We start from the raw sequence: 14,033 nt of genomic DNA, 5'->3' as shown, positions 1-14,033 counted from the left end.
TCTGCATCTTTGGCAGAGTGGAAAACTGAGAGCCCTATCTGACACTCTAAGCAATGTTCCCACAGAGGTCATATAAAGCGAAAATAATTAATAGGCCTAAATATTGTGTATTGTTTTCCTTAGAAGGATTTATACCATATAAACAATAGAATGTATTTAATCTAACTCAAAGACACATAGTTCCTAACCCTAATCTTATATTTTGACTCATTTGCTTACAAATTCATTTTGATAAAAATGTTAAACTTGGATTTATTTGTTTTTACAGATTCAATTTTGAGGAATTTTCACCTAGAGGAATCCAAGATCTTCAGTCCAAACAGCAATTTCTGGGGAGGTAGATGATGGGGGGAGGGGTAGCAGAGGGGTTATAATTAGCTGAACATTTCAGTAAGAACAGTAACAAACATGAGATGTGGTGGTCCTGGGCAGTGTTCTGTGACAAGCAGAGGTTTACATTTTTTAGGTTCAAGAGCAGGTAAATGTTTCGTTTCGAGTTCAACTTTAGTTAAAAACTTGGGAGAATTGGTTTCTTTTTCACTTGAAAGAATAAGAACATTTTAGGAAATTTCTGATGCCTGACCTAAAGACCTCTCATCTTTCTTCAGATGGAGAATAAAATACTTCAAAACTGCAATTCTTGAAAAATTTTTCCCTTAAATGTTTCTTTTTTCCTGATGTTTTTGTTGATGACAGTAAATTGCCTGATAAGAAACTGACAGCTCACTTCAAATAAAAGGCACTGTATTACATGCTCTGAAATGAAATTCCTATCTAACTCCTTTTGTAGAATTAAATCATGCACCTAGTATATTCCTTAATAATCTAGGTAAAGGCATATTTTCCAGGATTTCAATAACTCCATAAAAAGTCTCTCTCTGCATGTGTCTTTATCCCTTATAGTATTTCAAATTTGGCAGATTGCCTACAAACTAAAGATACCAACAATTTAAATAAAATTTTCCTTAATGAAATAAAGCCAACCTTACACACAAATGCACATTACAGAGAGATAATTTACAGGTTCAATGAACTTGAAGCATTAAAATATTTATTACAATGCCTTGCAGAATTGAAGATGAAAAATTTATTTAACAAGTTTACAAACATTCATGGTAACCAACATATACACAACACCTACTATATCATAGGCATCGAAAAGACAGACATATTGTATATGTTGTCTGTGTATTTCAGGCGAAATGGACAGGAATGGGCACATGTACCTCATGGATGAATATGTGTGTATGAGACATATGTATTTTTTTCAATTAGGTAGGTCTTTTTTAAAATCTTGAGTTATTATAAAGAAGAAAATGAACTTTATACTCAATTGTAGTTAATCGAACTTCATTTTGGCTAATCATAATTTGACCAGTGATTTTTTTCCCTCAAATCATGAGGGACAGTGCTCAGAATTTAATAGTGCACCCAAAATGCTGCTCTTCTTAAGCCACTTTGAAGTAATGCTAGTGAGTCTACGATCCAGATCTACATGTTAATCTGTAGTTTTGCCTTCAAACAGAATTCAGTTACAAAGAACTTGGAAAGATTTTTGAATCTATTCAGGAGAGAAAACTCTTTAATTTTCTGAGGAGTAAAAACTCCCCAAGAAACTTCATATAGCTTCTTAGATTTTGCTTAGCATACGTGATAAAACATTGATTGTTGCAGTTTGGTGACCCATGAAATTTGGGGGTTAGTTTTCTCTTCAGACCAGAGCATATAATTATGCAAATAAAGAGCTGTCACTGATCTAGTGAAATACTCACAAACACATGCACTCTGAAATTGGACAGAAAAGTGAAAATGGTTGGTGATGTGATGGTGCCATGGTTTGTTTTCCTGCCAAGTTTCTATCCAAATTCATTATTCAAATTGTAAACTTTAAAAGGAGACATATCATTCTTGGGGTGTTGGTTGTCTTTTCATTTCAGATTCTTTGTATTGGTATTGCAGGCTGGCCACAAAGTACAGTTCAACATTATTTTACCCATGACAGTTCTCCATATTACTCGAGGTAATAGCCAAGGAAGAAAAAGATGAATGCTCTAAAAGGAAAGATGTAGGACTTCTCTAGATTTCTTTCTAGTAACATGCTTCATGTCTGTTTCAAACAGAACTCAACTCCAACAATATAAAGGATATAGTGAAAGGTTCTTCACAAATCTCAAGGCGAAGGACTGGGAAAAGTTGCTTAGAAGGCCTCATGGACTAAGTCAAATTTCCACTTTCAAGCTTTTTATATTCCAGGGGAAAACAGTGGTCACTGTGTGGTATCCACTTCATGGTCAAACTTGCAGGATGACTTTCTCCCATCTAGCAATTAAAGCCAACTATTTAATATTTGGTGATTTTAACCTTTGTGGTTCATTTTACAGTTATTACTTCTCTAAAACCTTTGTGCTGGGAATTAACAAGAGTTCTTCAATCTAATCACGCTCTTTGGCATCAAGGTCTCCCAATTCTAAAGTTACCATTGCATAGGCTGTTGCATAATTTTAGACGTCATGGAGAGTCCCACTGATGAAATCTGAGAAGGCTCATGTCAGACCACTGACTGCTAAAGACATCACTACATGAAAGATCAGTAGTGTGAAACTTTAAAAACATCGATCCAAATGAATCAATTAAATCAACATTCATCCCTCTTAAGTGTGTGGTTTAAAACTATCATTGTTGCTTTTTTAAAAAAACCTTACATAGATTTTGAGATAAATGCTGGAATGCTTTGATGGCTACTTCTATTCTCGAATCTCCGTTAATCGACTTTGTGCTATTCCCCTCTTTTCAACATCTTCCACTTGGTGTACATTCTTTACTTTTAGTACAGTGCATGACAGTTGCAATGCTTTAAATCTAAAACCGCCTAACAAAGCTGACGCTTTAGGTAGGGTAGCTTTAAGCTCTGTGAAGTGTTGATTAAAAACCCTTTCCCAGACTCAAACTGATCTTTTTGGAGATTAATAGAATATTAGATAAAAGGAAGACGAACAATTCAAGAGACTCCCACTCAGTCATTCTATATAAGGAAGGAAGGAAAGTATTCAATTTTTGAAAGGGAGTACCTCCTGGAGTCTTTTATTTTATATTATTATGGCCACTAATAAGTAATAATAAAATCACCACCACCATCATCCCCCTTTTTGCCACCCATATTTCAAAGATGAGAGTGTCTCACATTTAAAGACATTTTTTTTCTCCAGAGAGGCATGTGGAAAGTTTTTGAGAAATTTTTACACTTTCTGTAGTAGTACTCTTTCTTAAATGAATTAGGATTACAGACACCAACAGGAACCTGTCAGTTTACAGTAAAAAATATGATTATAACAAGAGACACACGTGTTTGGATTGAACCGCAGATAATCCAGAGAAACAAACAAAATCTAACTTATTAGCACGGATAATATAGTTAGCATATCTCTAAAAGGGGCTAAAGGTTTTAAGAAAGCTGTAAAAGAAATGTAAGTTATTTTCAGATCGAACACAGTACATCAAGAACCTATATACATGAACTTGGAGGCAACTTAAACTCACCAGACTCCTCTTGGAAAACACATTTATTTATGGCATATTCAAGTGTATTTTATAAAACAACAATTTAATTGATAGGTTGTTCAGATTTCCTTGCTAAGGAGATATTTAAGATATTAAAAACAACTGTCTTAGAAATGTTAGCTTTGTAAAAGGTGCAAGCCAAATAGTGACTCAACTAAAGTTAGGATATTACCTTACAGCAATACTAACAGAAATAAAAAGTAGCCAGAAAGTTTAAAATATTGACGGATGCTGTCTCATCCTTCCTTTTATGTTTTTGCTTTAAAAAGTCTCTATGCAATTGGTGAATAAGCAAGAATTCTTCTGAGCAAGAATAATAACACCGCTGTTGTTGGGAAAATTGTTTTTATTTTAAAATGGAAATGGAAATATAATATACAGGAAAAGCTTGTGCTTTCCTTTTTTTTTTTTTTTTTTACTTCGCATAAACAATAATAATGCAATCCAGGTCAAAGCACAAGGCAGAAACTCGAGAAAAGAACAGTTATTAAAGGTACATGGTCTTCTTTTCAAATATCCATGAAAACATTTAACGATGGGATGGCTAGTACCTACAGAAAGCTCCAAAGCAATAATCTGGCCTTTAAGTTTCGACAGGACTATTTTGAATCTTAGATTTATCAGTCACTGTTTTCCCATTCTACTTGTTCTAAGAATTAAGTATATAATTAAAATAAAAAGGCCACATCCTGACTTTAAATCTCCACTCTCCTAAAAACCGGTTTGAGGAAACAAAAATGGGGAAGAAGAAGATCAGAACAAAAATATTGTTAACACTGGCCGTCGTCATGCAGGTGGGCTACTACCAACTGCTGGTTGTTACTCCAGGAAAATCGAGGTGAACATTATTACATTTATATCAACAAACCCATAATCAACAGGTTAAAAAATCCTACATTACAAAGAATCTGATCACTTATCAGTTGGTGGTCTGGAATAGTTTGCCTAGCTCCCTCTGGGCTGCTACAGCTCAGATTCACAAGTAGAAATTACATTTACACAACTTAAGTTTGCAAATAGCTCTCCATAAATAGTTAAACAAGGCCTAACCATCCAGTAGTTTTAAAGTATTAGAGGCAATTAAATAGTGATTTATTCTAGCTATAAGTAAAGGTTTAAAAAGAGGAGAGATGATTTGAGAGAAGGAATAGCAGTGATTTGGTTTATAAACAGCATATTTATTGTGCTCTAATTCAGGTGCAGAAGCTTCGCCAATTTAGCATTGCACAAGTGTTGGTTTTTTATAAATGCTATAAAATTGTTTCCTGTCAACATTTTCATATACTGAAAACACAACACAATTTATAATACCTTGAAAAATATATTCAATTCACATCAATTCTTGAATCTCTCACTGGAAGGAATGTTTGTCCCTCAACTAAGATTCCGGAACACTGCTGAAGATACCATTATTTTACACAGTTCACCACTACTTCTAAAATAGTAATGATTGGATAAAAAGGGTCAATATCACAGACAAATGTGCTTGATGTTGTTGGGGTTTACTCATTTTAAGCCATCTGGTAGCTGAATAAAATTCCATTTTGATTTTTCCTCCTATATAGTTGATTTTGCTTAAGTAACACGAAAATATATGCATACCTGAGCACTGAAAAAACATCTTTAATTTGTCATCATTAAGACTATAGAACCAATGAATGTACTTGTATGTCAAACACAGCAATGAGATATTAACAGCTTTAAAACTTGTTGAAATCGGTTCATAATATAAAAACATTTAAGCACGAAGTGGTTGATTTTAAGTTACTTTTCTGAGGCATTAGACAGTTCGAAGTCATTTTGGGTACATTTTATCATGTCCTCAAATAAGGCAGGCATATTAATTGTTGCACACACTTTAAAAAAGGATGAAAACTATTAAATTTATGTTCTCATCTATTAGAAACAATCTTTACTAGGTAATTAAACTTGTCAAGTAATTAAAATATATTGTGAAATTTTAAGATTTTAATCTAAAAGTCAGCAAAACCTTAACATCTCCTGTATTTCACAGTGTTGGCCACATCTTAGCTGGATTAAAATACTTAATTGTTCAAACTGTAGGGCTAAACCCTACAGAGGAAGCGGAGTGCTAAAAATTATACCATTGGACTGAGAGAAGAAATTCTTTCACACCAAGTCCTTCTCTTCTTGTTAAAGCAGAAAACTAAAAGGATAATTTTAGCCCCACTTAGCCTTTCAGAAGAAAAAGGCTGCAGAGCACAAAGGTTTCGTTTCCTGATGACAATAAAAAAATTCTCTCCCTAGAAGGGCCTAACTCCAGGAAAGCTCAGAATAGATCATTCTGGAAAGGATTAACAACAACAATCTTTCTCTACAGAGAGATTTAAAAAGCAAAACTTAAGTGTGTTATATCTAAATTACAATGCCACTCAGTACACATTATGTGTTTAAAAAGTAAAGTCAATCCCAGTGATAACAGTTGGAAATTCCATTGAAAATGGGACCTTTCACACCTACACTTAAAAGAGCTGCCCATCATTGTTTTGGTTTTAACAGTCTCTTCTGAAATCAGAGACTTGTGTAAACTCTCACAATTAGCTGGCAAAAGGATTTTCAACAGTAATGCGGATTCAGCACTTTATAGATTTTTATGCAGAGTTGTTTTTTTCTGGTCCCGAAATGAAAACAGGGAGAGAACAATTTGCACTCCCCAAACTACATGGTACATCATGGCATTCAGGTTCTGAATTTGAAATCGGCTTTGGAGTGTGTGTGGAACTTCCTTAAAAAAAAAAAAAAAAGAGGTGGGTAATAAGATGCCCTCAGGGAAAAACCTAGTGAAAATGGAAATCTGAAGTCTGGAATAGAAGTTTGCTCCAGTTGAGAGCGGGGAAAGATGGACATAATTAAGGAGGGGGAAGCAGCAGCGGCTCCGCTACGGCGGGCACTAGGACCGCGCCGACGCCGCCGGACCCGCAGCGCCCGCGCGGTCTCCGTCAGGGCAATTAGAGCCTCGCCGGCCGCGCCAGGCAGGGCGCTGTCAGCCTTAATGTGAGCGCTGACTGGCAGCGCTCAGCCCGCGCTCAGCCCGCAGGAAGCACGACCAGTGAACCCATATTGCTTTGACAGTTGCACTCATCTAGAAATAATGCAAAACGCTATTTAGATGTATATATCACGACCCTGTGCTCTGGGAAGAAAACAATCTAATGAGGGGCTGGGAGTCCGCTCGACGACACAAGCAGTGAGGAGGCGTGCGGGTGCGTGCGCCAGGGCGGCCTCCCCCGTCGCGCTCGCTCCTCTTACAGCTCTTCGTGCTTGATGCGGTGCGAGCGGCGCGTCACAGCCGGCTTCAGGGAGCTGGTCTTGGCCTCTGAGGCTTCGGTAAAGAATTTGAAAATAGACGGAAAGCTCTTCCAGGAAGTTAGCTCGTGACGGTCGGTGCCTGCAAAGAACCACACATTCGGTTACCAGGTGGCCACGCGGGGCCGGGCGCGGTGAGGGCGGCGAGGGCCAGGCCGAGCCCCGGCTCCCGACCACCCGGTCCCGCCCCTCCCCGCCCCTCCCGCCTGCGCCCCTCCCGCCTGCGCCCCGCCTCAGCCGCCCGCGCCCCGCCCCTCAGCCAGGACCCCCGCCCCCTCGCGGGCGCGGGCCAGCCGACTCCCAGGGCACAACTAGGGCTGCGGGGTCACTTGCCCCCTGGCTCAGAGGAACTCAGACTTCGCTATCCGCGGCGTCTAGGCGTCTCCGGCCTCAGTCCCCATCCCTCTCCCAACGCGGGGACGCGGCCCGGATCTGTCCCGGGGTCGCCCGAGGCGCGGCTGGCCGCCCGAGGCCTCCGCCTCTCCGGGCCAATGGAAGCGCTGGGCGGGAAGGGCCACTCCCTCTCCCTCCGGGAAACCACCCACTCCCGAGACTCGGCGCGCGCGGGGATTGGTTTCCCCTGCGTGCGGGATCGCACAGCGCCTGTTTCCTTGCTTCCCAAGGGGGTGGTGTGGAGGGGAAGGGGGAATGATTTTTCTTGCGTCTCCCGGAAGCTGTGCTGTTAGACACGATTACCTCAGCTAGGTCACTGAGACCAAATCATACGGGACGCTTAATGAAGGACCGCATTCAAAAGGGATTACGCCTTGAAGTGTCCTGGCGGGCGACATTTTTACAGATTTTAAGGGGCAAATTTAGAACAGCTAAAAAAAAGGTTTCAAAGCCGTGACTACTAAAAGAGCATCTAGGCCTCCCATTTTGTCAGGAGGAATTCAACTTAGAAAATGCAGGTTAGTTGTCAATTTATGGGGTTACTTTATTTTACTACAGCTTCTCTCTGTGGTTTCGATGTAATACTAATGTACAGCATGTTTTCAAATCAGATCGACCTTCAGTTTAACACAGGCAGCGGATAACACGGATGCAAGCATAAGAACAGATGAGGAAATACATTTAGCTATTTTTGACTCCCTGTGATGGCTTATGTAGCATTTTACCAGTGGCTTCATAAATGAGCACTTTTTAAAATTAAAAATTAAAATAATTACAGACTTCCACAGAAATAATGAGTGAATAGCTTTTAAACAGTTGAAATCTCTTCCTAGATCACTCAATTATGCAGAGAGATACCGCTTGGAAGTCTCCGGATTCAGGGCCTCAGTCTGATACTTTAACATTGTTAATGATAATTCTTTAGTCTGTAATAGTAGGTCATTGCTATGGTTACTCTACAATGGTGCAACACTTTGCTTTCCCCTTCAGCTATTCGCTGAGACCTGGTAACCACATTTGTTGCCTAGCAACAGTTTTGTGACAGTATCACAATCTAGGAGTTACAACAATAAGGATGCTATGGCTGCTGTCGGCCAGAGAGCAGAAAGCTACAGTCTGTGCCTGACTTGGCTGTGGGAGCTGGCCCTACTAGAGAACCCCTCTCTCTTTATCAGTGCCCTCCCAAGGATTCTCCCTATCCTCCTTTCCTCTGCAGACTGGCCTCATGAACCTGAATTTGAAACTAAGACCCAGTATTAAAGTCATATCCCCCAACTCAGACTAAAAATGAGGTCATTTTATTTGCTTACTCATTTTGGGCAAAATTCATTGTTACTCAATAGGAAGGAGGGATGAGTGTAGGTTTATCTTGTTAAATCCTAAAGTGCTAGGTGGATTTTGACAATTCTTCATAGAATTCTTGGGGGAAAATTATATATATATGCCTGCTTGCATCAATAGGTGTTATAATACATAACATCTAGGTATTATTATATTTTTACTGATTTATTCAAATGACAATCTTAAAGGATTCTTTTGAATTTGGAGGCATTTATATTTTCCAAACCTAAGTGAGCAGTTCTACATATGCTCAGACATACCTGCTTTAAATGATATTTGTGGGTAGATCTAGGAGGACCAGTTTCTGGATAGGGTTATCAAATGTGTGTCTCTATTCTATAGTGTTTGCAACCCTAGTTTCACTTCAGTAATAACTACACAGTTGCACTTATAATGGTAGGACATTTTAAAATCAATTGTAATTCATTTTGAAAGACCATTCTCAGATGCATACTCCATGGCAACACCCACCCCCAAATACAATAAGCCAAAAAAAAAAAAAAAAAAGGTGTTAATTGTCTCTTTTCGTAACCATTTCCCAAGCTTACAGCCACATTTGGCATTTCCTCCATAGTGATCACACTTACACCTACTAGTGTTACTAAGGCTATGATCAATTTGTAAGCTTTCTCAGGGAATTCCCCTCATAATTCCTCCCACCCCTTGAAACCAATTCAATCTATGAATCTAGAGGGACCTAAGGAGTCAACGGTCTGAAGCAATTTTAACTCCTTTATTTCTTCTTTACGGGTAACAATCCTTCTGAAGGATGAACAGATTTCCCTGGTGATAAAATCACTACAAAAGCTTTTTAGTTTTAGCTTTTGATGACTCTCTGCTTGATTAGTCCTGGACTGAAAAGACCAGAGTCCCTGAGATAACTGAATACTTGTACTGGCTCTCAACATTTACTCTTGTAATTTAAGAGTATAAATAATGAGAATGTGTGCTTCTGTCAGACGAAGGGAAATTGCTAGGAGTAAAGGTAATAAGGTAGGTTAGCAACTGAATTACAGAGAATGGGGTGGAAGGGAGAGAATTCTCCCTAAACTAAGGAATGATAACATGAATATGTAATATAAAAATGTCTTTTCTAAATTTTTGGAAGTAGATTTTAAATGATTTTTAGAATACCATTCGGAAGTTGAATAATTACATGTCTAACTGGGACTGCATATATACATTTCAAGAATATGTTTGGAGACCATTTTCAAAAATTTAGGTCCAAAGTTCAGTGAAAATATTTACAGATGAATATGAAACTCTATCCATGACAATGTTCAGTGAATGGAAACTTTTGAGAGCAGGTTTCTAGTACTTAAAAAATACATCACTTTAGGGGACATTAAGTGGGATGCTTTTTATTACATCAGTACAGAAACACTAGACCATTACATTATTTGTTCATAAAAGGATATAAAAGGTAGAAGTTTAGGTCAATCAAAAAAGCAGCCATTTATTAATAAAATGCAATGATGTAGAAATCACAGGGAAACTAGTTTATTTAGCACTAACCTTGTCATTTGAAGGAGAAAAACATGGTTTTATGGTTAAGGTCTAGTCTTTTCACTAACACCACTTTACCCTTATCAAAAGTCTCTACTTTTCAAACCAATAATTTTCCTAATTTAGAGAGTTTCACAAAATATAAGGAGTAAAATGTTTTTCCACATTAAATATCTGCCAAGTTCTCAAGGAATGATTTTGGTATCATTTAGGAGTGGCAGGCTTGGTCTAACTGGATAATTCACCTTTGGAGTGAATTCAGTTTCCTAGTCTATAACATCAATTCAGTATAAAAGTAAAATGTAAAGGATCACAGCACTTCATTACAAAAAAATACCTTTGCTCAGTTTCAATCAGTGGTTCTTAATGGAGATGATAATGGCCTCTGGAGGCATTTTGGAAATTTGCAGGGATATTTTCGGTGGTCAAGATGATTGGAAGGTGTTATTGGTATTTATTGGGAGAAGGTCAGGGATAGTGGATATCCTGTAATTTGCAAGGCAGTACAGAATTGTTCTGCATCCCACATGATTTTCAAATGTTCAGCAGCTATTCATGTAGTTGAAAACCTGTTTATAATTATATGGATTAGAATTTAAATATGTTTTACAGATAATCTTAAAATACTTTTTGCATGATTTTAATATATACTGAATTTTCCAGGAATACAACTACCATGTAAATCGAAAGGGTCATGCATTTTATGTTTTTCAGAGTCTTACCAAGAGTGGTTTACCCTATGAAAAAAATATCATAACTGATGGCACCATGCCCATGGTACTTGAGGTGCCAATAAGCATACCTGTATCAGCCTGCATCTGTAGCTGTCAAATTCATGATGATTCCATGCATAGGACCAAGTATCTGACTACTTTATTATGTCTTCTCATGTAGGTTTGCCTGAGCACTTTAAATATTGAAATCCATATTATTTTATTATGAATTACTTTTATTCCTTCTACATGTTAACTAGAGCATTACAAAGATTTAACAATCTCATAAGTAGGTAGATTATGTTATCTGTAGAATTTATTTCAGGACAGTAAAAGCACGGCATAATATTTGTTATAATAGTAGCTAATCAAAGGTCAGCTAAAATAAAAATGAATAGTTAATTCTTTCTTACTATATTAGAGATTAATTCTTCCAATAATCTGAACCCTACTCTAGCTATCTCTCTTATCCTTGTACAGAGCAGAAAATACCTATTTTTCATTTTTCTTATGTTTCTTCCACAAATGCCATTTGTCAATGATGTTATTCATTGTGAAGTGACTAAAAGGCAGGGGATCGTCCAATGAAAATACTACCCTGAATATCCTTGACTTATCACTTGTTTTAAAAAATGAACTGTAGCAAATTTTAAAGGAGTGAAAATAGCAAAAGTGGTGAAAAAGATTAGAAACTCTAAGAATCAAGAATGAGACTATAAATCATATGAGAAAGATCAAATTGCTAAAATGTGTCATTTGTTTTCCCAAAAGACTACATATTTAAGAAAAAGTGCCTTGTAATAGAACTGACAAAGAGGGAGGCTACATTCATGTAATAGCATTTAGAAAAAATGGTTAAAAACAGCACTGAGGGTGGAATAGCAAAGAATACGATAAGAGAGATGAAAACATTACTGCATCTTCTGTCTTATCTATTCCCCTTACTTCTGCCTGTGAATGACTCTGATTCAAGTGTTTCTTATACATCAACCCTGCCTACACTCCTCTTTACTTGATCTTAGTGTTTAGAAGTATTTTTGTGGGGGCAGGGGCAAAAAGTAATCAAAGTATGCTACTGAGTTAGCAGCCAAAATCCTGATGTTTACTTTGGCAGATGTATATTATTTTGAAGCTATATGTCATTTTATGCAGTAGATGTCTTAAGTTATATGGGAATATAATTTCTGTTAATGAAATCTATTTTTAAATGAAGACATGGGTTATTTACCTTTTCAATGAATCCCTTAATAAAGTGAATAATTTTCTGGTAAAACAAATAATCATTCTTCAAATGATATCACACACACACATGCATACACACATACTAATCAGATTTTCCAGAGATAAGGTTTACTGGTAAACAGTAAAAAGACTGAAGAACAATCTGAGTTGTAGAGTAACTTATCACCAAAAAGATAATTTAAAAGAATTTCTTCATCTGCCATTCACTCTTATAATTATTGTTAGTCACTTTGTCTTACATGGTCCTAGACCAAAAGGTCATGGAATACAGGCATACCTTGAAGATATCGTGGGTTTGGTTACACACCACCCCAATGAAGTGAACAGTGTAATTAGGTGAATCACACTTTTTTTTGGTTTCACAGTGGATATAAAAGTTATGTTTACACTATGCTCCAGTCTACTAAGTGTGCAAAAGCATTATGTCTAAAAAGACATTGTAAGTACCTTAATTAAAACATGCTTTATTGCTAAAAATGCTAATAATCATCTGAGTTTTTAGCAAGTTGCAACTATTTTGCTAGTGGAGGGTCTTGCCTCCACGTTGATGGCTGCTGACTGATCAGAGTGATGATTGCTAAAGATCAAGGTGGTTGTGGTAATTTCTTAAAATAAGACGATGTAGTTTGCTGCATTGATTGACCCTTCCTTTCCTGAAAGATTTCTCTGTAGCATGTAATGTTGTTTGACAGCATTTTACCCACAGTAGAACTTCTTTCAAAATTAGTCAATCCTTTCAAACCTTGCCACTGTTTTATCAACTAAGTTTATGCAATATTCAAAATTCTTTGTTGTCATTTCAACAATGTTTACAGCACCTTCACCAGGAATACATTCCATCTCAAGAAACCACATTCTTTGCTCATCCATAAGAAATAACTCCTCATCTCTTAATGTTTTATCATGAGATTGCAGCAATTCAGTCACATCTTCAGGCTCCACTTCTAATTCTGGTTCTTTTGCTATTTCTACCACATCTGCAGTTTACTTCCTTTACTGAATCTTGAATCCCTCAAAGACGTTCATCCATGAGTGCTGGAATCAACTTCTTCCAAACTCTTGTTCTTATTGATATTCTGACCTCCTCCCATGAATCACAAATGTTCTTAATAGAAGCTAGAATGGTGAATCTTTTCCAGAAGGCTCTCAATTGACTGTACCCAGATCCATCAGAGGAATCACTATCTCTGGCACCTACAGCCTTACAAAATGTGTTTTTTTTGTTTTTTTTTTTTTTGTTTTTTTTTTTTTTTGAGATGGAGTCTCACTCTGTCACCTACTGCTGGAGTGCAGTGGCATGATCTTGGCTCACTGCAACCTCCACCTCCCAGGTTCAAGCCATTCTCCTGCCTCAGCTTCCTGAGTAGCTGGGATTACAGGTGCGCACCACCACGCCCAGCTAATTTTTGTGTTTTTAGAGACAGGGTTTCACCATGTTGGTCAGGCTGGTCTTGAACTCCTGACCTCGTGATCTGCCCGCCTTGGCTTCCCAAAGTGGTGGGATTACAGGCATGAGCCACCATGCCCGGCCACAAAATGTATTTCTTAAATAATGAGACTTGAAAGTTGAAACTACTCCTTGGTCCATGGGCTGCAGAATGCATGTTGTGTTAGCAGGAATGAAAACAACATGAATTTTCTTATACATCTCCATCAGAACTCTTGGGTAACCAAGTGTACTGTCAAGGAGTGATAATATTTTGAAAGGATTCTTTTTTTTTCTGAGCAGTAGGTCTCAACAGTGGGCTTACAATATTCACTAACCTATGCTGTAAACAAATGTGCTGTCATCCAGACTCTGTTGTTCCACTCATAGAGTGCAGGCACAGTAGACGTAGCATAATTTTTTTTTTTTTTTTTTTTTGAGATGGAGTCTTGCTCTGTCACCCAGGCTCTGTTGTTCCACTCATAGAGTGCAGGCACAGTAGACGTAGCATAATTTTTTTTTTTTTT

The 14,033-nt window shown here is 37.6% G+C and overlaps 1 protein-coding gene across 12 annotated transcripts in view; it reads right to left on the bottom strand.

Annotated features, from left to right (window-relative positions):
- Positions 1-3,886: 3,886 nt before the first annotated feature.
- ARB2A (ARB2 cotranscriptional regulator A) overlaps positions 3,887-14,033 on the bottom strand; it is a 493,453-nt gene continuing 483,306 nt past the window's right edge. For all 12 annotated transcript variants that reach the window (XM_034959777.3, XM_063604384.1, XM_055112191.1 and 9 more), the window contains one exon: positions 3,887-6,967. In XM_034959777.3, the coding sequence (XP_034815668.1) occupies positions 6,825-6,967 (143 nt within the window). In that variant the 3' untranslated portion in view covers positions 3,887-6,824. The remainder of the gene's footprint in view (positions 6,968-14,033) is intronic.

Source organism: Pan paniscus, chromosome 4 (assembly GCF_029289425.2).
Source record: "Pan paniscus chromosome 4, NHGRI_mPanPan1-v2.0_pri, whole genome shotgun sequence".
Classification (NCBI taxonomy): domain Eukaryota; kingdom Metazoa; phylum Chordata; class Mammalia; order Primates; family Hominidae; genus Pan; species Pan paniscus.
This window is presented reverse-complemented; position numbering and strand designations above follow the sequence as displayed.